Below are 23,897 nucleotides of genomic sequence, written 5' to 3' on the forward strand. Positions count from 1 at the left end.
TCATGGTAACGTGTGTTAAATCCACCAATCTAATGATTTAATATGACATGCATTACCTACTTTAATATCATTCCCCTTGGTCCATTTGACTTGAATTCAAAAATACCTATCATAAATAACTCCTTCGTATTTGAAAAGACGATTTAAAACTGAATTTAAAGTCCTTTATTTTTAGGGGAAATGTAGTCCGATCAGAGCTTTGAACTTGGTTTGATGCTCTCTGTCGCTTCAGTCCAGGTCCCCGTTTTCTGTCTGCTGGATTTCAGTGCCGGGTGGTTCACTTCAGCTCCTCCGTCATCTGGATCTGGGGTGTGAAAGTTTTGGGAAGCCCTGTGCTGGTTGTTGGCGTCAGTTCTGCTGCTGCTTTTAACTCCGGCTTGAAAAAAGAAAGGGTTAACAAACAAAAAAAAAAGAATCTAAAAAGGAAAAAGGCTCTCTGCCTTGTGCAATGTGTATGTACTGAAGTGAAGAGTTTTGTTTTTTTTTCTAAAAAGGAATAAAACTAAAACTGGATGAGAGTTGTGTAATGGATGTTTCTTAACTCACCTGTTTAGAAAAGTAAGAAAAAGAAAAGAAAAGGAGGTCCTGCTGAGCAAAGTAAAAAGACGCAAATATAGCAAAAGAAATGATTATTGTGCTTGTCTTAAGCTGTTTTTTGTGTGTGTTATATTTAAGGGGCTAGTAAACAGTACCAAAGTGCAAAAATGATGTTTGAGGTAGGAGTTCACAAAAGTCTGCCTTATAACAATAGCTAGAGGCCTAAATACACACTTCTCCTCCTGTTCATACTCATCATTAGAAGATCTTTTTATAATGCAGTTATAATGTAAGTAATGCATAAGCCTCCTTTGCACAAATGTATTTACTGAAACTAATATGAAGCTTCAGCTCTTAAAATGATTCAAATCAAGTAGATATCTTTCAGTATTAGTCTTTTTAGTGCCAGAGTCTCTTTTTGTAACTATACTTCCACCACAGCTCAACAGGGAAACACAAAGAGGGAATGTAATGCTAAAAAGACTGTAAATGTGACAGTTATCCTCTTGATATGACCAAACTCAGACTGCTGCTGAAGCGTCATATAAACTTCAGCTCAACTATTAAATGCATTTGTGGATGCTGTCGCCCATCACTTACATTGAAAGCACATTTGAAGGTGATCTTTTAAGAGCCAGCATTGAACAGGAGGAATAATTAAAGTAGCTAAGGAAAACCGCTTTCACTGTTCAAATAGACACGTAATTGAGGAACTGTGTGAAGCTTGACTAAAGGATTATAAACCAGTTAGGTGACATTTTTAACATTGTGGGAACTTAACAGGTGATGAAGGATGATGAAGACAAACGTGACTGTTGTACGTCACAGTTCAAAAGAGCAAAACAACACCCAGTGTAGAAATGTACTGGGATACTATTTGCAGAACATTATAAACAGGCTCATTTTTCATTAACCCTTACATACTGTTCATATTCTGATTCATAATTAGTCTCTACACCAATTCACATAAATTCCCCATCACATCAGTCATGAACTAATGTTTGATTAATCTTATGGGGGGAGAAGGGACACAATCACTTTTTTTATAGAATATGATGAATACAACATGACTGAAAGCTGATTTTAGAATTTTTAAAAATAAATTCAGATTAAATTTGTACATTTGCATATATAAAAATGTGTATCAGCTGCACACATTTTTTTTAAAGATGCATTTTATCTCCATTTTTGTAAACTTTGGGTCACATTAGGAAAAATCAGACTAAAAGAAATGTGTGGATAAAATGTTAAGAACAAAGACTAAACACTAAAAACCAACAAAAGTTCATTCATTTTATTATCTTGCTGGTTAAAATGTTAAAGTTGTCTATATTGATATAAATGATGTTCATTAACTGGCTGGTGTAGTTTTAGGTTGTTTTCAGTAGCTGAAATGAGCATGTACCAGCATGCCCCAGTTCCTAATAAATGCTGGAGCAGCTGAAATATGACGTGAGCACCTGAAAGAGAAATATAAAGGTAACAGTAAACATCAGTTTAAGAAAAAGAAAGTTTGTATTTAAAACTGCTTACATTTCCTTTTTACACATTTAAGTAACTATCATTTATTTGTCTCAAGTTTGAAAGTTAACCATAACAAAATGTTGATTCAATTATATATTAACATTAAAACATAGCTTATTATAACATTAAAACTACTTTAACCAAAAATCAGCTGACAATAATGCAACATTGAATCAACTACTTTTCACATCTATTTTTGATTCTACAGAAACACGGAAGCCTTAGTGGAAATATAACAGTAGCATTATCTTTACCACAGGAAATAAAGCAATATAAAGTCAGACTGACTGTGCGCTTCTGTACAAGGCTGCACATGGCTCATAACACACAGTAACGGAGCATGCACGGTAATAAAAATGCACCATTAAATGAAACTGAGGAGGAGGAGGAGGAGGAGGGGGGCGGGGGTGAAGGGGGGGGGGGGGAGTGTAGCTGAGGTGTACCATTGATGAACAACGACTACACTTGAGGGGATATTAAAGGACCTCTCCTCTTCCTCTTCCTCCTCCTCCTCCTCCCTCCAGCTCATATAGTGTGCAGCAGAGCACCTTCGGGGTGTTTACAGGACGAGCGGCTGCAGGAAAACTTCCTTTGTTCACGTTTCAAATCGGGCTGTGTGTGTTTCTGCTGAAGACTTGAGCTTGAGTCATGAAGCGGTGAGACAAGAGGAGCACAAACCGGATGGAGATTGATGTAAGTCTACGCTTCTTTTTTTTTGCGTTTTTTAATGTTATTTGACTTTGAATGATTGTTCCCTCTCTCTTTTTCTCTCTCTTTTGCCTCAATCCTCTGTTTGTGTCTCCTTTATATTAGGCTACTACACTTTCTGCCTTAAACGTATTTCTTGTGGGAATGCATTATTAATCACTATTTTATAACTGTTTGAAAGTTGTTGGGTTTTTTTTTTGGTACCTCGTTGAAAAGTTTTATAGTTAAAGGACGAGTTTGCATTTTTTTGTGTGTTTTAAAACAACAGTCCGATGCCCATGTCAACACCACTGAAAGGTTTTCCTCGCTGTAATCATCCCTCCTGTTTATACTGGCTATTAAAAGGTTCCCCTTCAAATGTGTTTCCAATGTAATTTAACGCAGTGTAATGAGGGCCAACATCCACAGTGTATCCACATAGACATTTTCTGCAGAAATTCATTTCAAAGCAGTCTGAGTGAGTTTATCAAGTAGATTATCTGACACATTTATTGGTTGATGTGACTCATTTAGATGACTGGAGCTTCATATTAGCTTCAGATCAACTTTTAAATACATTTTTTTGCACAGAATAAGGCTTATGGAGTTTGTACCCCATCACTTTACAGTGTAAGTGCATTAATGAAGGGATATTCTAATTATCAGTATGAGGGGGAAGATTGTGCCAAGAAAAACCTGTTTCATTTGGGCTCCTGGCTGTTGTTCTAACACCGACTTAAGAATAGGTGAACCCATCCTTTAACAGCTTATTATGTTTACATTGTGGCTTTCTAGTTTCTACATATACATATATCCCACACTACAACAAAACACAGAAAGTAGCTTATATAAATATGTTCTCAACTACAAAACAAATTATCAGAATATGACAAATGTATGCATGTGGATGACCTTCTTTCTAAATGATTTATTTTTAAAGAAGAAAATATGTTTATTTCATTTTTAAATGCACTAAATATCAAGAATTTGATATAAGATTTCCAATGAATGTCTTGTGCAAATACCCTGTGCTTTCTGACCATGCTTTGAGACAAACTGTGTGTTTATCTCACCCGTTTTGAATGTATTCATGTATATTTTTATCTGTATACTTTACCAATAACAGTACTTTTAAACTAGTCTGGCTGCTTGAAAGTGACAGCGCTCTTTAAATCAGTGCGATCAGCCGTTTCCATGGCGTAGAGCCAGTTTACTTTACAGCAGCGTGCAGATTTTCTGCTGGTGAAGTAGGTTACACACGCTGTCAACCAACACACCCCCACATGCAAACTTTATGACCTGTTAGTTTGGCGAGATAACCTCTCAGAGCAACAGATGACAAAGCAAATTAAGCTGCGCTGAAACCTTTGGCCAGGTGCTTGAGAGCAGTTTCAAAAGAGCAGATTTCACTGTTTATATTTTCACTTTTACACTCTTTTTATGTTTGAAATAGGTTTTCTTTTTTTTTTACTGTTTTATTTAAGGTTTGCTGTTCTGTAGGTGAGGTCACTGTCCTTTTCAAACTTCTTATCAACACACACACACACACACACACACACACACACACACACACACACACACATTCACATGCTGCTTGTTTGCTAAGATTCTTTGAGCTTTTGCCTGATTGAGTTCCTGTAACGTCCTAGATCAGACCAAGCAGCTGAAATGCAAACACAGCCCAGCTGGTGAGATGGCCTGAGCTTTTCAAATGGAAACACATACCGTTTCACTACTTCACTGCCACTGGTTTGCACTAATAAGCATTTGAGACACATTAAAGAGGCAAACAGAGAGGGTGGAGCTTTAGCCTTGGGGTTTCATAATCAAATGAGCTGAGATCTAACCTGAAGATTCACAGATATGCTGAAATACTACTGGCTCCACAGAAACTGTGGCTCTGTCTCCTGATCTGATGTTTCACCAAATTTCCCTGAGCCTGTTGTAAACCAGAAATCTCATTAACCGTCACACGGCTGCTGTGCGGCATCCTCACACAGAAATGAGCTCTTATTGAAAGTTAACGAGCCTTGCATTGAAACCAAATTCCAACTTGATGCACAAAACTAAAGAAATAGTTACAGACAACATATTAACCGAGTCACAGACCTGTAACATGTAATATGTCCACTTAAACAGGAGACAGGTGGGGCAGGGCCGAGCTGTCTGTCTCATTGTCATATTGTGGCAACAATTTACATAATTAAAAAAAAAAGAGAGAGAAAATGCCAAAATTGTCTTGTTCGAGCCATTTTTCAATCGACCAAACGATGAATCAAGACAGTAACTCTCATCAGCAGCCCCAGCAACCATTGGGAACCCTCTAAAAACAATGAAACTTTAAGTACCTCCACTAAATATAGAGGTAGGCTATATTTGTGTTGTGACTTAAAGCAGGACTCAGATGGGGGACAGATATGTGAGACCCTTCCATAAACAAACTACAGATGCAAATTTGTACCATTTCCACAGGCACGAGAGGCCCGGCACTCTCATTAAAGCAAGTTAGTTTGACTTCCTTGACCTTTCTTGACCTTCTTTGTTTGGAAGTTAGCAGACTTACAATACTTACAATGATGTCTCTGGTCACTGAGGTCATTCCTGTCTTCAAAATGCTTGTAACCCCGATCTTTAAAATGTTTTGGACAGAGCTTCCTTTGTGCAGATTAGTACATGTACTAACTTTTTTATAGGCCAGATGTTGTGCGGACTTTGTAGAAGATGGTGTGAGGGCTTTGGAGTACAGATGAATCCTTCTCTATGACTTTTTAAGGATGAATATCTTCCTCGACATGATGAGATGTTAATGTAACTGCTTTGGCGTCCTGTTTCAACGTGAGATCACTGAAAACAACGACACACTTTTCCTGTTGAGCGAGGGGGGGGGGGGGGGGGGAGTTCGAAGGGTGTTGAACAAGCTGTCTGCAATTACCATCTTTTGTCAAGTGTTGCGGCGTCGGTACATTGTGTTACTGCTCGGCTTCAAACACACACAACACACACACACAATCCAGCTTTGCTTGATGTTGTGCAGCAGGCTGATCAGTCGTGCTCCAGACACAGACACATGGAGGAGAGAAAAAGAAGCAGAGATATGAGAGCTGTAAAATTCTTCACTTTTGGTCATCTTGCAGCAAGAAGTGTTTGCAAGCTGAGAACATGTCCAAAATAAGTCAGGAATGGAAAATGAGGTTTATTAATTCAGTCTTTATTTATTTATTCTTTCTAGAAAGTCATCAGTTCCAACTGATAGGCCGAACAAAAAAAAAATCTCTTTGCTACATCTCTTCTTCTTCTTCTTCTGTTTTGGTTGGCGAACTATTGTGTGAGACATGTTATTTTGTTGGGATCTTTGTGCTAAAGTGATTCTTTGTTCCTTGGATTTTCCATTGATATGGTTTTAGTTAAGTTTAAAATTGGTTCATTTAAGCATATAAATCCATTTGAGTTATTCTGGGAAGTTGCTATCTCCACTCATACCAACCACACACTCCTTTGACTGCTATGTCCAAACAAATACAATCATGTATTTTAATCATGTGTGTAACATTTTTGAAGATAACTATTTCTAAACTGCTGCATCATCATCACACTGCAATTTCTTTGTAGGAATTAAAAGCTCTTTTTCATCATGACAAATACAATTAAACAGGTCTTTCTGGTTCCCCTGTGTTTGTTCTAGACACATTACATAGTTACTTTATTCCATATGTGGCAGAGAGCCTGAATATGAAGGTTGCCTGAAAATGTTTGTTACAGCATCTGAAGTTATGTGTCAGTATTTTGTTGTTTTTAATGAATCAGAATTTCACCGGTTGCTCACAGGACACGACAAGACACGACACTCCCTCGTGCATCAAGTCAATCCCTAAAGTCTTTATGCTACGTGTAAAATAACCACAGATGTATCTTGGTGAATTTGACTTGTGCTATGTTCATATCCATAACCAATTTTCAATAACATCTCACAATTACTGGCACCGTTTAAAAAGACTCACGTGCAGACTGGGACTACTTAAATTCTTGTTAAGACTTGAAGTCAGTGTTGACATTTTTTTGTTTTTAACCAAGAGCACATTCCTTCACTTTTAACAGCTTGCTTTGAGCTCCCAAACCCTAACTGTGACTTCTACTATTCTATTCTACTATTTATTGGCTGCTTCGCTACATGTGGAGCTGCTGCCTTTTAGTGGATACATTAATACAGCTATTATGTTCAGACACCTGTTTGGAAGTCTGTTAGCCATATCCAAGCATGTTTTCTGCAGAACTCTCTAAACTCTGAGCTACTGTCACCGGATGTAAACTGTTAAAGTGTCATCTGGGAAATAATCTGCGTAATATGTGTTACTTTATAGCCCATTTAAAGCTTATTAAGATACAAACTGTGCTTTGAAATCTGCAAAACATCATTTTATGCATTTACAAAAACAGATGAGTGGACATGAAGTGAGCTCTGAGTCATTTCTGCCTGTTGTGTTTTTTTTTTTTTTCAGTGATTGAGGAAAAAGAGGAGGAAGGAACAAACACAGATGGCAGAAAGCTCCTGAAGATATTTAAAGTCCAGATAAACTCAACGCAGCTTTGACAGAAAAGCCCAGCCAATGAAAAGTACTGTACCATTACAAACGAAAGGACAAAACCAAGCAGCCTTGTGATAATCTGGAGAGATGGCAGTCATCAAAGAGGAGAAGCTTGAGGAAGGCAAGAGGGTATCCAGAGTTGCGACCCCTCCAGAGGGCGGCTGGGGTTGGATGATCGTCGCTGGATGCTTCCTCGCCAACCTCTGCACCCGGGCAGTTACCAGGTGAGTGTGTATTTGTGTGTGTGTGTGTGATGTCCTCATTCTCAAGGTATATAAATTCAAATTACACAGTTCATCCCCTACTTTATTGTATTTAATCAAGTCAATTAACATAAAATAATCTGCAACTTTGATACTCATCGTCCACAGATGGTGATTTTACATGCACAGAGTGATTTGTAGCTTCTGTATTTCTAGTATTGTGTGGCCTTCAGGTCTGGCATGTGTAGCTGTACGAGGCTCCATGTTCTTAACTTAACATCCCTACGTTATTACTTGGCAAGACTCCCACGCTGTTTAAAGCCTTAAGCCACTAACCTGTTTCAGCAGCAATGTTTTCTTTTTTTCCACTAAGACTTTGAAATCCTGCTGAGATTTTTCCATGTTTCCAGCTGGCTGACAACCAACTTTGCACAGCCAGCACATTGCCTTCACAACACAGCTGACATTTTATTTTCTCCACCTTTTGGGCATTTTTTCCCCCCTGAAAAAGTGAATAGGGTATAAACACACTTTTCAGAGATTAACTTTGGAAATAATACAGTCTTGCTATTGCATAAATAAATGTGCATGTATAAAATATATTAGAAAGTGCAAGTGCACATGTGTATTAGGTGGTAGAATGAAGTTCCTACTTGTTATGGGTTGCAGTCCAACAGCAGTGACAAAAAAAAATGCATAGAGAATTGGACACTCCAATGTCAGTGAAAAAGGGGGAAAAAAATTAAATGAAGCTTTCATATTCAAATAATTTCACAAATTTTAATGATTGCACACCTGATCACCACTGATCACCACTGGTGCACAGCTTTATGCACCTCAAAAACCTTTTTTTCTTATAAGCACACTTTTTATAACCATGGTTTGTTTCAGTGGAGCATGATGGGTAACTCCAAACAGTTAGCATTAAAAAAGAAATAAAAGATTTGACATGATATGCTCTGTGTATAAAATCTTGTATTGGTTTTAAACATGGACCTGTAGCTGGAGGCAGTAGTCGGGAAGTTTAGAGAGATCATAAATTATTTAACAGTGTATGGTGCAGAGATGAAAACTGATGGAAAGGGGAATCCTGGATAGTGTGTTGAATACATGCTGTAGTGTCTTAAATATCTGACTCCTCTTAGTTTTTTCCATTATGCATCTAACCATGGAAAACTACTTGCCTATCACACTCTACATAAAATGTAATCTGCCTTCATAACTCACTCTATATTTTTTATTCTATGATCAATAAAGGAATAAAATCTTTTGCTTGTAAAGTTATAGAACAAGCCACTACATTGTTTTGTCAGACCACTCTAGTTTTATTTTGCTGCTGGCGTCTGCTGCCATCAGCGTTTAACTTGCTCAGGAAGAGAATTGGTATCGCTGGCAGTTTTTTATATCTAAAGACAGCAGATGAAGAGATAGTAAGGAGAAAGCAGTTTTGGTCATTTGAATGTAAACTTAGGTAAGTGATAAGTGACTGCCTTATTTCCCCTCTTGTCTTAACCTTCACAGAGGTCCGCTCTGCCTTGATCAGAGCTGAGAATGTGTTCTGCAGTTATATAACACACGATGAGAGTTGTAAAAGATAGGCCAGGGAGTACAGAGTGTCAAGATTTGCAAATTCATGGATATAAATGACAGGCATAAACTGATAAAACACCTTCATCAGCTGTAATTTATCACCTCTGTCAGGGCCACTTACACCTAATAAGTTCTTAATAGACTAATGATTGTTACATCACATCAAGGCTCAAAGCAAGTTCAATGTGTGTATTGTACTTGTTCACCCTGACCTGCCCACACACTGTCAAGGCCACTTACACCTAATAGTGTAAAGGCTAAAAATGCATAGCAAGTAATTTTTATATTGTACTTGTTCACCCTCACCTGCAGACACATCGTCAAGGTCACTGAGACCCAAGTCTAGTGATTGTTCTGTCATGTCGACACTTAAAATGCAAAATAATTTTACATCTTCAAACTTGCCCAAAGTCAACCTTTTTTCCCATAATTTTGGTGATTTATTGATTGAATGCGTCATATCTAATGTTAGGCACATATTGGATCAGTTAATGAATAGTATATATATGTTGGTTTCTCCATATTTTGTATAAAGTCAGAGAGTATCGAACACACAGAGAGAAGAAAAGACCTGTGTCAGTGCTGAGGGATCTGCAGAAATGTCCTCATTAGGTAGAACAGTGAGAGAAAACATAATGGCATTTTTGTGTGTGGGAGGAAAATGAAGTAGAAACTAAGAGTGTCTGTCTCCACAATAAATCATCCGCTGAGTATTTGATTTTCATTTATTTGTGCTTTATAACGTAACCACAGTGAAACAATCAAAAATGAATAAATTAATATCCACAGCTGCTTTCTCTCTCTCTTGCTCCTGCTCTCACAAACCTAAGTTCACTTTTAACATTATCAAACAAAGAGAAATGTCCTCCGTTCTTCTTAGACTACATACCTATGACTCTTGATTGGCCAGTCGGTCAATCAAATTAATTTGCCCCGCAGTAACTATATGTACTGTTTCCTAACAGCAAGCGCATTGCGTAACATCAGGCACTCTCTTTCCAACTGAATGCGTTAAATATGCACTTCTGTTACATCATGTAAACAAACCATGTACCTATCAGCTGTGCATTCAAGATCAGACTGGATGTAAAAGATCTGTGATCAGTTACTGTTTTTGTTTGTACTTTTCAAACAGAAAACACATTTTATTTTGTGATATTTAGATGTTTCTTTGCTGGAATTTAACCAGAAACCTTCTGTTCCCTCCCTCCAGCCAGCTGCTACCTTTATGTAGGTTTCTGTAGTGAAATGAGAAGGTATCATAGAGGTAACTCCTCATTTCAACTAAATGCATCAGCTGTTCCTCGTCCATGACACGCTTTAAACACAAGCAACAGGAATTAAATAGCAACATGTTGTGAAACAAAAGTTCAGCTGAAAATGTATCTCAGCATCTTTCTACGTTGCTCGCTGCCACTTCGAAAAACAAAGCAATTAAACTTGCAATTTTTTGTGCTGACGTTCACTGACTTCGGACATGGTGTTACTGGCCCCAGGCTATCGGGTCATCGGTTTTATTAGACCCTGTCTAATATCAGATAATCTTTTATCCATTCTGTGATATCAGGTGTCACCCTCTGTACCCTTTAACAACCCTGAATATGCCATATATGTTTTAAAGTTGTAAAACAAATCAGGTTATGTCCTGATCATGAATTTATGCCGTTATTGTAATGTTTTAAAGGTTAAACCATTATTGCGCTGTATCAGTGAGGCAGAGAAAAATAAAACCATTAATCATTGTGACATGAAAATGCACTAAGTCCAAACTCCTCCATGTCTCTGTGTCCAGATGTGTTTCCATGTTCTTTGTGGAGTTCCAGCTGCACTTTAATAAAGATTATTCCACCACCTCCTGGATCCACAGTCTGGTTGACTCCATGACCATGCTATGTGGTAAGAACATCAGCAGCAGTACCTGCAGTCAGATTCAGTAACACAAAAACAAACTAAAAAAGACTGGTGCTGGCCTTACTATGTAAATCAGGAACATTGCACACATGTATATAATCTCAGGAACTTCTACGTATTGCACATTTGTATATTCCAGATGTTTTTACACATAGATTGTTTAATGTATATAGTATTTTATTATTTTTATTTTATCACTTTCACCCTTACACTGCTACTTTTTATCTTATCTTTATCTTATCTTATGCAAACACTTACAGTAAGCTACTATCAAACACATTAGCTTTTGGTGCAGCTCAATAAATATTAGTATTGTAAGATACTACAGACATTTTCACTTCTTTCACTGGTCTGTTGACATTTAAACAAACATGTTTACCATATTGAATAAAACACAGTTAGAATGAGGAAGTGATTCAGCAAAAAATGATCTGCCTTGTTATCAGACTTTGAGATGAATGTAAAATCCTATAAACTGTGTTTTCAGCTCCTCTGGGTGGTTTCCTTGGGACCCGTCTCTCCATCAGAGCTACAATAATGATAGGAGGCCTTTTGTCTTCCACTGGTCTGGTCCTCAGTTCCTTTGCAACTAGTCTGGAGTACCTCTATGCCACCATGGGCATCATGACAGGTACTCAAGCACCTCACTTGTCAAGACAACTTGTGCACACATGTCTTCAGTCATATTGTATACAGTTCATAATGTTTAAACTCTGCATCACCATTCCTAACCAAAAGACAAGCAGATTGAGGACAGATACAGATCTAATGGTGCGTCATGTCTGAGCATATAGCCCCAATGTGTGCCCCCCGTGTATTTACATTCAGGTCACAAAGATCACACACATCAATTCTTCTGTAAGATAATTATCGTCCAGTGTTTGGAAAACCCAGAAGGTAATTTGGTCTGATGATATTTCAAGACTCATCAAATTGTGGATGAAAAGATATGCTGTCACCTGAATGAACGTTTTCTCCAAGTTGAGCCTCTGTTACTGAATCAAAGCAAACATGGAAGCCCACCGGCTACCTGGATTGAAAACAGAGTTGCAACTTGAGGAAACAGGTTCATCATACAGCACACTTTTGTCTTGGAAACATCGGGAATGTTCTCAGACTTCACATACTAGTAAAAGTTGCATGTTTCAACTGAATAAACATGAGACGGTCAAGGTCAAATTAATGTCTCTGCTCATTTTCATGGCTACAGGACCAAAACATCCAGATCACAAGTATTTGTCAAATATGTCAAGAGTTTGGAGTTAAGGACAGCTTGACATTGAATGCATCCTTTAGCAACTACAAGTGTAGGCCAAGTGTTGATCTGAAACTGTCCTCATCTCCTACACACTGTGTAGACATTTTTACACAGTGGTTGGAGCTCAAAAACATTAACATACATTACAAATAAGCCATTAAAGTGCACAAACAAATAAATGTTGGTGAGGAAGTTAATTGAAGGCCAATTTGTATAGGGAGGTTTTTACTTGGCTTTTAAAAGTGCTCACTGAGGTTTAGGCCTCTTTAATCTCTGCTGGTAAAGTGATTTTAGGTGCGTAAGCAGAGAAATGCTGCACCCCTCGCTGTTTTTATGGATGCCGTACTGTGAGAGCAGCAGCGGGGTTCTGGAGGACCTGGGCTCAGATATGTGGCTTTAGTAGCTTTGCAATACAGGCTGAAGATAAACCATATAGTGCTTTGTTAACCATTAAAACATTAAGTAACTACAGTAGGAGCAAGTTCTGGATAAGTTGTAGTTTTTTGGGGGGGTTTTTTGGAGAGTCCGGTAAACAGTGCATTACATTAGGCAGGGTTTTTTTTGTTAAAAATGACCAAACTTTGCAGTATTACTGACTTGATTTGTGATTGAATGTACATGACTTCAAATATATTTCAAAGTCTAAAATTACACCCAGACTCATAACTTCTGATTTAATGTTTTTTTTAGCCAGGTATCCCAATTTCCTTTTAGGTTTTATCCGTATCAGTAATTTTCTACTGGTTTATTGACATCAGGTCAGGCTTAGTGAAACAAGATTATCAGACTCATAAATCTTATGAGTCTATTAATTATATGAGTTTATTGTACAGTCTTATCTGTAGATATTAGGCCTCGAACTGTTAACCTTTGAAAGTGCTTACTAAATGTTTTATACACACTTCAACACCTCATGTGTCCAGTTGTCACATTTTTTTGACAACCAAACAACCTTTGATTTCAGTCATATTTGGCAACCCCAAACCCATTTATCCATTCTTTACAGGTCTTGGTTTTGCGCTCAGCTACACAACATCTATAGCAATGGTGGGGATGTACTTCGAGCAGAGGAAAGCTCTGGCCTATGGCATCGCCCTCTCTGGTAGTGACATTTTTACTTAACTGTTGCCTTTTTTCTTGTCATCTACATTTTACTTTCCCATATCCTCTCTTCAACGCCCATATTTTCTTCTCACCTGACTTCTGTTATTGTTTTCCTCTTTGCTTTCCTCTAGTTCGTTTTTAAGTTCTTCTCTTTCTTCTCCTCTATTCTCCTTGCTCCATTTCATCCCATCAAAACCAATTTCTCCTCATCTCCAGGTAGTGGCATTGGGACTTTCATCCTTGCTCCTGTGGTCCAATTGCTCATAGAAAATTACTCCTGGAGAGGAGCTCTGCTCGTCATGGGTGGATTTGTTTCCCACTTGTGTGTTTGTGGTGCTGTTATGAGGCCTGTGGAACTAAGAGGAGGTGATAAGTAAGTCCTCAGCTCGTTTGCTTTCAGGTCATACACAAAGATAATTACAAGGAAGAAGAGTACTGTGACTTATTTCATTTTAAGATTATTTCATTGCTGATAAGTCTTGTCTTGATACATCAGTCTTTTACTTTTTTTGATTAACCATTTCATTGATAAAAATGTAAAAGACCAAATTCCAAGGTTGTTTTGTCCAAAAGCATAAAACCGAAAGACGAACTAAAAAATTTACTGATTTTCATTTAATATATGAGTCACAGATTTCTGCTGATTGACTAATTGCTTAATCAATAATTGTTAATTAATTATTTTCTTTCTTGATGGGAGTTTGATGAGAAAAAACATTTCCACAGTTTCCTAAATTTGAAGCAAGAACTTAGAATCGGTTAACTTAACTTAGCATAAAGACCGGAAACACAGGAAAAGTGTTAGCCTGGCTCTCTCCAGAGTTCATAAATACATCTGTCAGCGCCTCTAAAGCTCTATAATATAATAGATAAGATAAGATAAGAGCTACTTTATTAATCCCTTAGAGGAGAAACTGAATGTCACCCTTACACAAAGACAGACAACATAAAGGAAGTAAACATGCAAGACTCAGGCAGTGCAAGATAAGTGCAAGATATCACATCAGCATCAAATTAATCAACAACATTCAACAGTCAACAACAATGTTCATTAAAAAAACCCACTGCACCAATAAAGGACTATCTAAATCTTTCTGAAGAGCACTTTGGCATTACAAGTCTTTCACTAAAGGAGCTCACCAAATACACCAGACAATGGGTGGCCCTCATTATGCAGGATGCTCCTGACTTTCCTACCTACTCTTTACTCCATGACAACCTCTAGTGCGTCAGGAGGCAAACCAATGATGGACTTTTTTTATCAGCTTTTTATTAGCATGTTGAACTTATTAACACATTGTATCATCTCCGTTTTAATCTGTATACTAACCAAAAACAACAATTGCAATTTTACCATTACACAACGTCACCCAACATTACCCATTAAAACCACAACTTATCCTTTTTAAATGTTTTGTTCATGTATGGATTAAACTAACAAGAAATAATGTGTTATTTATTAAATAACAAAAGGCTTTGGACAGAGTCAGATTAGTCTACCTATGTTTCTAGGTTTATATGCTAAGCTAATGTACCCATCTCCTGTCGCTTGGTCCATAGTTAATGTGTATACATGAGTGTGGTATCAGGCTCAAGTATCATTTTAAGTCTTAAAATATACCAAATGAAAAAAATTTGATCCATTGTTGATGTATTTCCTCATATTCTGTTTTGTTTCATTTAAAGGATGTCAGAGGACGAGAAGGAAAACCTGGAGAGAGATAGCATGGATACAGTGTTGGACTCCAAAGGTAGCGAGGAACCTTCTGAGTCAAAGCTGGATATTAACCATTTGAACTATACAGAAGGGCTGCTCATAGCTAACGGAGCGCTCAAAAACTGTGAACAAGGGAACGTAGCGCTGCTGCCAAACCAGCCAGATTCAAGATTAACAGATACAGCCGAGTGCATTTTATTTAGCAACAAGCTAAATGCTACGATATCAGGGGACAACAAACTCTCAGATCCTCAGCTAGCCAACGGTAGCACAATTGAGGACACTAAGACAGAAGACTCAGGATTCTCTGAGGCCGATCCAGCAGATGCTTCTCCCAAAGGTCCCTGTTGTTCCATGTCCTGGAAGGAGTACAGCTTTCTTTTAACACCCAACTTCCTGATTTTTTGCGCATCCTGCCTGTTTATGGCGTACGGCTGCAGCGCTCCAGTGGTTTACCTGGTTCCTTACGCCATCTTTCAGGGGGTGGAGCAAAAGCACGCTGCCTTTCTCATGTCCATATTTGGAGTTTGTGGCATCGTGGGTAACATCACCTTTGGATGGATTACAGACACGCAGTAAGTAGGGGACGGAGGTGTGTTTTGTGTGTTTTAAATAAACAGCTAATATTTATCCCTATACTGATGATGGATTTCCTTCCCTCAAGGCTTCTGAAGAAGTATCGCCTGGTGTGCTACATGGTGGCGGTCGGTATGGAAGGCCTCTGCTGTTTGGTCCTCCCGCTCCTTAACACGTTTCCCCTCCTCGTCATGTTTTCGGTGGTCTACGGTTACTTCGATGGGGCCTACGTGGCGCTCATTCCCGTAGTGGCCTCTGACGTTGTGGACCCCTCCTGCCTGACCCCTGCTCTGGGTGTGGTCTATTTCCTGCATGCCATCCCTTTTCTGATCAGTCCACCAATAGGAGGTATGTGTTGGTGAATTCATCACAGTGGCTGCAGTTCTTGAAGATGTCTTGTGTGTATCACTGTCACTTTAATTTAGAGTTTTCACACATTTAAAATATTAGACCAGAGTTTCTATTATTGGTCAAACAAAGAACATTACCTCTGAAATGAGACCAATGCAGTTAAGTCCATTTTTAGTTATATGGCCAGATATCACTAATTAAATAAGTGATATCTTACCCTAACCATAAAAAAAACCCTAACCCCCCCAAACAACACTGGGAACAAACATTGGAAAAATGGAAGAAATATAAAGAGGAGCAGTCTCCCCTCTTTTAAGGATAGACAGACAAATGTTGTGTGTACAGAATAGACCAAGATATATGTAATTCGTCATCTATCGTCTGCTTTTAGTAGATTCTGAAAGGATAACACTGTCTACTTGGGTTTTTTTGCCAAAAAGTAGTTACACTCATCATTACAGAAATGATGAATGTAAACAGATATTTGTGAGTTTGTGAGTATTGCACATACTGGGGAAGGCAAGTAAAGGATATTTTGAATCTTTTATTTTATATCACAGCTTGGAGTCAGATAACATTTTCCTACTCACCCTAAAGATTTGCATTTTATGTTTCTCTAGAGAAATGACACATCTTTCCTTGTTGCTCTGTCTCCAGGTTGGTTAGTAGACACTACAGGAAACTACACAGCAACCTTCTTCCTCTGCGGGGCGTGTTTCATTTTCAGTGCCTTCATTCTGGGAGCTTCCATGTTAGCCCGATGCTGCCGGAGGTCCAAGTCTATCTCAGACACTGTTGTAAGTCCCAAACACATTGTTGCTGCAGCTCAGCGGGGCATCATGTGAGATGCTGCTCCTCCGTCTGCGCTGATGTGCATCTCACCACTGCTGGTCCGTGGGTTAACGAACACTATTGTACTGGTGCTACTTTGATGTGCCTTATTGGGTCACAACAGAAAAAACCAAAGCAGTCAGAATCTGCGTCTAATGTTGTGACTTTGAGACACACATGTTGAAGTGATGTGTTATTTTATTCAGTTTTTGTTTAATGTGGATATTTTGTATTTTGTAAAACCAAAATATTTCTTACTTTATGGAAGCCAAAATTTGAAAGCAGGCTTCCATTAACATTCACAAGCTTTAATAAGCTTTCCATTAATATTGATATGTACAACTTGTACTCACATAAGTATTTACTTTTTTAAAAATATCTAAAAATATATATATATCATGATACTTTGTTTTAACAATGCTTATCTGATTTCTGAAGAATGTGATTCATTTGCATGTTTTGTGAATATGTAAAAGAAACATTACCAAAACAGTGTAGACTGGGAATAAATCAGGAATACTGCACGCTGTTGATCACTTTTACCTTCATTTAATTATGATGTATCGGTCAGTACGTTCAGATGGATGAAAATCTGCTGACCAAATAAAATTCTTTGCTTCTTTCAAATATTCCATGAATTTATAATCAATCATAAACAACTGCTACTGTGAACGCTTCTCATTCTGTCTGCTTGATTGTATTGATGTGAAACAATTCAATACCTCAGTTGTGGAATAAGGGCATAAGCAATAATGTGTTATCAAATGTTCAAAATTGTAAATTCAGTGATTCAATTGTATGATTCTGATGTTTGATTTATGTCATGATTTGACTTGACTGTGAATGAAATCTCTATGCATTAATGGCATTATGTACATCAACAAATATCAAAATACAAATGTGCAGATGTCTGTGGATTGCGACCGCTCAACTACATTTTTCTTACAGTTTTATCGACAAAACGTTTTGTGCAATATTTAAACTTACAGAGACCTACAAAGATTACATTGCTTTGCCACACATTTGCAGACTTCCTGTATCCAAAAATAACCCCTCACAGAGTTGCATTTGATGTGAAGACATTTGAAAGTGATATAAAAGCTTCTCTCTTTCTTGTGTGAGGGGGTATTGTCTTTCCTGTTGTTGGGTGTATTGTTAGCGATGTCTAATAACTCTTCATTATTATTTTATTTTCATATAGCTAAGCAAGTACAATTTATCTCAATACAGATTAAAAAAATCAATCTGTCATTTACACACACATAAAATCATCAAGACGTCGGTGAAAATAAGGATGGCATCGTATTGATGCTAGCAATGCTTTATTCACACAGGAAGGGAGGACCACGGAGGACCATGACTGTCAGTCTTCTGGAGAACTGCAGCACGGTTCATGAGAGACAATTTAATTTAAATCTATTAGAAAATACCCACCCAAAAAATGAGCTAGGGGGTATGGACTGATGCTCATATTAAGCTGCTTCTACTATGATTTCTTATAGTGACTATTAAGCTCTTTTTCTATGAAAATGATATTGAAAATATCACCCGACACTGTGAAAGTGTATAATGGCTGTGACTGATGGGTACTCATGACACTTGATTTGAACATAAATTAATTAATTAATTAACTTTATTATTTTTGCTATGGAGTTTATATGGTGATATTATTAAATAAAGAAAAAGTTAAATCAATCGTGTTTGTGTTTCATGAGGGAGTAGCATCAATTCATCTGTTTTGTATTTTTAATTGTATGTATTTAATTTATAATTGAACATAACGTAACATAACATAACATAACACATTTAAAAGTTCAGCCAAATAAACTCAGGAATACATTTCAGACAATAACAAGATAGTATTTCTGTGACATCTGTGACTTGGTGGAAATGGATGATTGACAACAGGTTAAAAAATGAAGTATTCATTTTTCCATAAAGTTTTATGAGAGGAGCGCTAATGTTAATGGGACTTCCCATAGTCCAATCCCAAACTCTACCCTACACTAAATGACTTGGCGGCAGCAGAAACAACTTGACTTACTGAACACAATATTGACTTTTTAGTAAAGGTCTACACATCGGGCAGTTATGGAGCAACATTATCATTCAATTGGAGTCATGTCTCTGGCCCTCTGGTGAATATAACTCTACTTTCTCTCTTTTAGCTCAGTATTAGCTCCTGGGAGAAATAGTTAATGTGAATTGCTTGACTGTGTTCATCAGCTGGATGCTAACTGTGTCTGTTAGTTATCTGGTGCTGAGCAAGTGGTGAACAACAGGTTGAAAAAACACCCTGATGCAGCCAAAAAACACTTGATTTTAAACCAAATGTTCACTCTTCCAAAAAACGTCCTCATTTAAGAAGTGGTGTAAAGAACATTAAAGCCAACACTTTTGAAGTAGTTTGACTTCAATTTAGTATTTCTTTTTTATGCTAATAAAATGCTGTTTTTTGATCTTTTGATACATTAATAACATTATGCTTGTAAGTTTTTACTCATGTTAAATGAAGACCTAGAGTGCTTTTACACTGTGGTTATTACTTCATTTACTACTTATTAAAGAAACACTGCACTTGAGTTGGTCAGCTCTAATTGGTCATTCGCACACACACACACACACACACACACACACACACACACACACACACACACACACACACACACACACACACACACACACACTGTATATGTCATACTACATATACAAGTAAATTCTTCCTACTACCACCCAGCCCTTGAAAGTAAGATGAATCAAATTGAATTACCTCAGTTATTCATGAGTTGTATTTATCTCATCATTCAACTTTGATCTTTAAAACAACATCTCAGAGATGCACTTTGAATTTCTGGTTTCGTTTAGCTTCCTGTGAGCGGTTTGTCGAATACAGAGGACATGATGTCACATCATGATAACAGCTGCAGCTGTTGGTGTGATGTCTAAACCAGTGGTTCTCAACGTGGGGTCCAGTGGTCCTTGAAGGGGTTTCAGCGGGTCTCCATCAAAAAGGGGACAGAGTGTATTAATAATTTGATCATGGGTTTCATACACTTTCTGTAATAAAACATATAAATGCAAAAATCTTATCAGATGGGGGACAGTGAGAAAAAATCTTATCAAATGGGGGTCTGTGGTCTGCTTCGTGTTAGTTTCGGGTCCTTGATAAAAATGTTTGTGAACCACTGATTTTAAATGTCAGAACATCAGCATAAATGTCAAGTTTCTGCGGTCTTTAATACAGCTTACATAAAGTCACAACATATTTATTTCAGTGCTTTTTTGGTTTTAATGTAAATTGAAATATTTATCACCATCAAAACAACTTTAAAGTCAATAGAAAGCTGAATGCATCACGTTCCTCATGCTGCCTGTTTGTGAAAGTGTTCTGGGGAGTTACATAGCATCAATAATAAAAGTACTGTCAGTCAGGTTGAGGAAAACTAAGTACATTAAAAAAATGTGACAACATTTCATCATTACAGCAGGATGTCATCCATCATTTGATTCTATGTGATGGTTCAAGGTTCAGAGGGCTGTTTGACCTTTGACCTTGTATTTAGTCTTTGCTTGCAGTGTTGTTGTTGTGCTCTATATAACGTCAACTGAAGCTGTGAAATATGAATATAGCTGATCTTTCAGTGTTCAGAAAACTTAATGTAAACTGTCAACAGAAAAAAAAGAATTCTTCTGTCCAGTTTCTGTTGGTGTGTGCTTACTTTCGGGTGCACTGCAGATTTTTTGGTTTGTCTCCTCTTCCAACTTGAAAATGCAGTTTCTTGGTTGAACTCTGCTTGAACTGATTCCCTCCAGACTGGGTTCCACTGACCAAGCTCCAGCTTCTGGATACGGTAGGTACAGCTGGGTGAAATGGGTGTTTTCAGCCACTGGAGGGCAGCAGACTCGTGCAGCTTCAGGGTGTTAAGTCTCTCAATTACTTCATACCTTGTTTCCAACATTTGAAAGAAAGAAACAAATAAACAAAAACAAAACAAAATATGAAATATAGAAAGAAAACAGCAGACAGCCGCTGATCTGTGAGGAGGTGAAAAAAAAGACACATCAAGACAAAAAACTGATTTAAATTGAACTGAGAAATTGAATAAATTAAAGTTAATTGCAAAACTTTCTCCTTAAAATTCATCCACAAACCCTTCTCTAAATCTGTTTCTCAATATCTAATCTGTGTCTGAATATCTGGTTTGCACAACTGAATGTGCATAATAGTACATTTCCAATTTTAGTCTTAGGAATGATGAATAGTAATAATGCAATTTAACACCAAAAGTATAATTGTGATGAAAAAGTCTGTTATGAATGAAAAAAACATTAAAAACAACATAAAACAATAAAATGATTTCTTTCTGACTATAGCACTGACACACATGCACACACACATGCACACACACACACACACACACACACACACACACACACACACACACACACACACACACACACACACACACACAAACACACAGAGAGAGAGAGAGAGAGAGAGAGAGCTATTTTTATGTAGTAGGTGTGTTAGTCTTTTGTAGGCCTAAGTGCAACTGTGAAGTGTGTGTGTGTGTGTGTGTGTGTGTGTGTGTGTGTGTGTGTGTGTGTGCATGTGCGTGTGCATTCATAAGAGTGTGTTTAAACAAGCATTTGTGTGTTTGTGTGTGTGTGTGTTCATCACCAAAGAGAACATCCCGTTCTGAGTGTATCCGCCCCCACATGGGGAGCCCAGCATTGTTCCGCTGTTGCAACCACCGATGCATGTTTTCTCTGCATCCTCAAAAGTGACACGTGTGTGTACCCATCACACAGCACATGTGTGCCTTTGTTGAGATTTTTTTCATTAGAGAGTTAAGATCTACTGTTTTCTATGCTGTGTATCCTCTATTCTTTATTCACAGATGATGGTGTTTTATTTCTATGCAATCCCTAATTAAGTAAATGTTCAACGTATCATTGCGTGCATCAATCAGAAGTCAAGTCACTTTCAGTTCCTCAGAAGTTTTTTTTGTCAGAAAGGATGTCGTGCGGGCTAATAACAATACTAAGTTCATTTACCAAATTATGTAGACATATCTGTAGTCTTAGATCAAAATAAATCTATGAAAGGAGTTACCGTGGTGTGTCAGAATGATGATATCTGTGAAACTGAAAAATCTGATAAGATAGTTTCCAGTGAACAGTTTTGTCTTTAACTTAAGTTTGTAATCAAAAAATAAGTTGGAGCAATTGCATAGACTGTAATACTGTAATTAGTAGTTAGTTTGTGAGCTAGCTTGTTTTTTTAATGCTTAAAAGATGGGTTTGCAGTTTTACCACATCTGGCTTAAACAATGGTCACAAATGAACATGAAAATATGTTTTTCTTGTCATAATTATTTCCTCCTATTCATACTGACCATTAGATGACCTCATGATGCACTTACAATGCAAGTGATGGGTGGCAAAATTCACAGTCCTCCTTCTGTGCAAAAAAAGTATCTAAAAGTTTATCCAAAGTTAAAATGAAGCTTCAGTATACAAATAACTTAAATCAAATGGTTAGGGTTAGGTTTAGGGTTTCAACATTAGTTGTTTTTGTTACTATACTTCCACCACAGCTCAAGAGGAAAACACTGTCAGAGGAAACAGAAAGATGCTAAAAATACTAAAAAGACTGTAAAAGCGACATCCACTTCATGTGACTAACTCTGACTGCTGAAGCCTCATAAGCTTCACATCAAACATGCACTCTTAAGTGAACACAAAATGACTGTGAACACACAGGAGGAATGATTAAAGTGAGGATAACCTTTTTCCATGTTTGTAAGGACACCTGAATGTTATTTTAAGACATACTTGAAACAATGTGAACCTATCCTTTAAGTGTCAGGCGTGTTGGTATTTTTTCCAGCAGATCACCTTTCCCAGAAGTTAGAAAAGAGAAGACAAAAACCCCACGTATAAGCATTAACATAATTAACTATTAACACATATCTACTTGCTGATCAGACACAGATGGTTATAAGTGAAAATGGCTGCTATAAACTCAAAAATGATTAACTATCTAATCAATTACATTCACCCTCGACAGGAAGGAGAGAAACAATCACTGAATATGTGCATCTTTTTTCAAACAAACAACTCAGAGCACATTCAGGGCAGCAGTACAAACAAAAAAACCAAAAACATGCGGGTTCAGTTCTGGCTGAGTTGGTGAGATAATGCTTAGACGCAACCAACTATTCAATGCCACCATTTCCTCCAAGCAAATGACTTCCAATATGACTGCCGGAAGATGTGTGCGCAAATACTGTGTGTGTGTGTGTGTGTGTGTGTGTGTGCGTGTTTGTGTGTTTTTCAGACAGAAGTTTCCACTGTGTAGGTGGATGCGTGGGAGGCGTGCGGAGGAGGGGTTTCCTCTGAGGTTGGCATCCCCGAACACAGAAAAGAAAAGGACTTCCCCCTGTTTCTGTAATAAGACACACACATGCACACACACGCGCACACACACACACACACACACACACAAACACACACACACACACAGAAAAAAACCCTTTTTTTCTGTCATAGTTTTCCTGTTAGTCAAACTTAGATTAATTTGAATGTCATGAAACAACTGTCCAGGATTTCCGTTGGGCCTTTTTTTTTTGTAATGCAACTATTTGAAGTATGCAGTCTCACCAGCGTCCTCAGGTTCAATCTGAGGTTGTAGGCTGCTAGTCAAAGTGAATGTGATGCTGGAGCAGTTTATTCATTTATACATGGCCACCACATTGAAACATGTGAATTTATACATTTTCCGTCAGTGAAAAAAGAAAACTTTTGACAGTTATTTCACAGTTTCTCCTCCAAACCTGCCAGTCATTTTCATTTGTTCACAGAGGAAATGTGAAAGGTTGGACTGCACTTTGTCATAGAGCATGTAAGATTGTATCAATCTGCCCTTTGCCTTATCAAAGTGTGTGAAGTGTGTGATACATTGTCCTATTAATGTTTAGATGTTGCTTCAGAGAGTTTGCAACCTAGTAATAATACAGGGA

At 37.7% G+C, this 23,897-nt stretch overlaps 2 protein-coding genes across 2 annotated transcripts in view; both read left to right on the plus strand.

Moving 5' to 3' along the window:
• The window catches only part of mrps5 (mitochondrial ribosomal protein S5), a 264,703-nt gene that overhangs the window by 109,415 nt on the left and 131,391 nt on the right, over positions 1-23,897 (plus strand). The gene's annotated exons all lie outside the window — the stretch shown is intronic.
• Positions 2,721-18,670, plus strand: LOC128373033 (monocarboxylate transporter 12-B-like). The gene is made up of 10 exons (XM_053333253.1): positions 2,721-2,754; positions 7,245-7,555; positions 10,917-11,020; positions 11,523-11,666; positions 13,300-13,395; positions 13,614-13,770; positions 15,084-15,689; positions 15,779-16,038; positions 16,699-16,838; positions 18,207-18,670. Exons 2-10 carry the CDS (start codon positions 7,419-7,421, stop codon positions 18,267-18,269), a joined length of 1,707 nt encoding a protein of 568 aa, XP_053189228.1. The 5' UTR covers positions 2,721-2,754; positions 7,245-7,418; the 3' UTR covers positions 18,270-18,670.

The sequence above is a fragment of the Scomber japonicus genome, chromosome 14 (genome assembly GCF_027409825.1).
Source record: "Scomber japonicus isolate fScoJap1 chromosome 14, fScoJap1.pri, whole genome shotgun sequence".
In the NCBI taxonomy this organism is placed as follows: domain Eukaryota; kingdom Metazoa; phylum Chordata; class Actinopteri; order Scombriformes; family Scombridae; genus Scomber; species Scomber japonicus.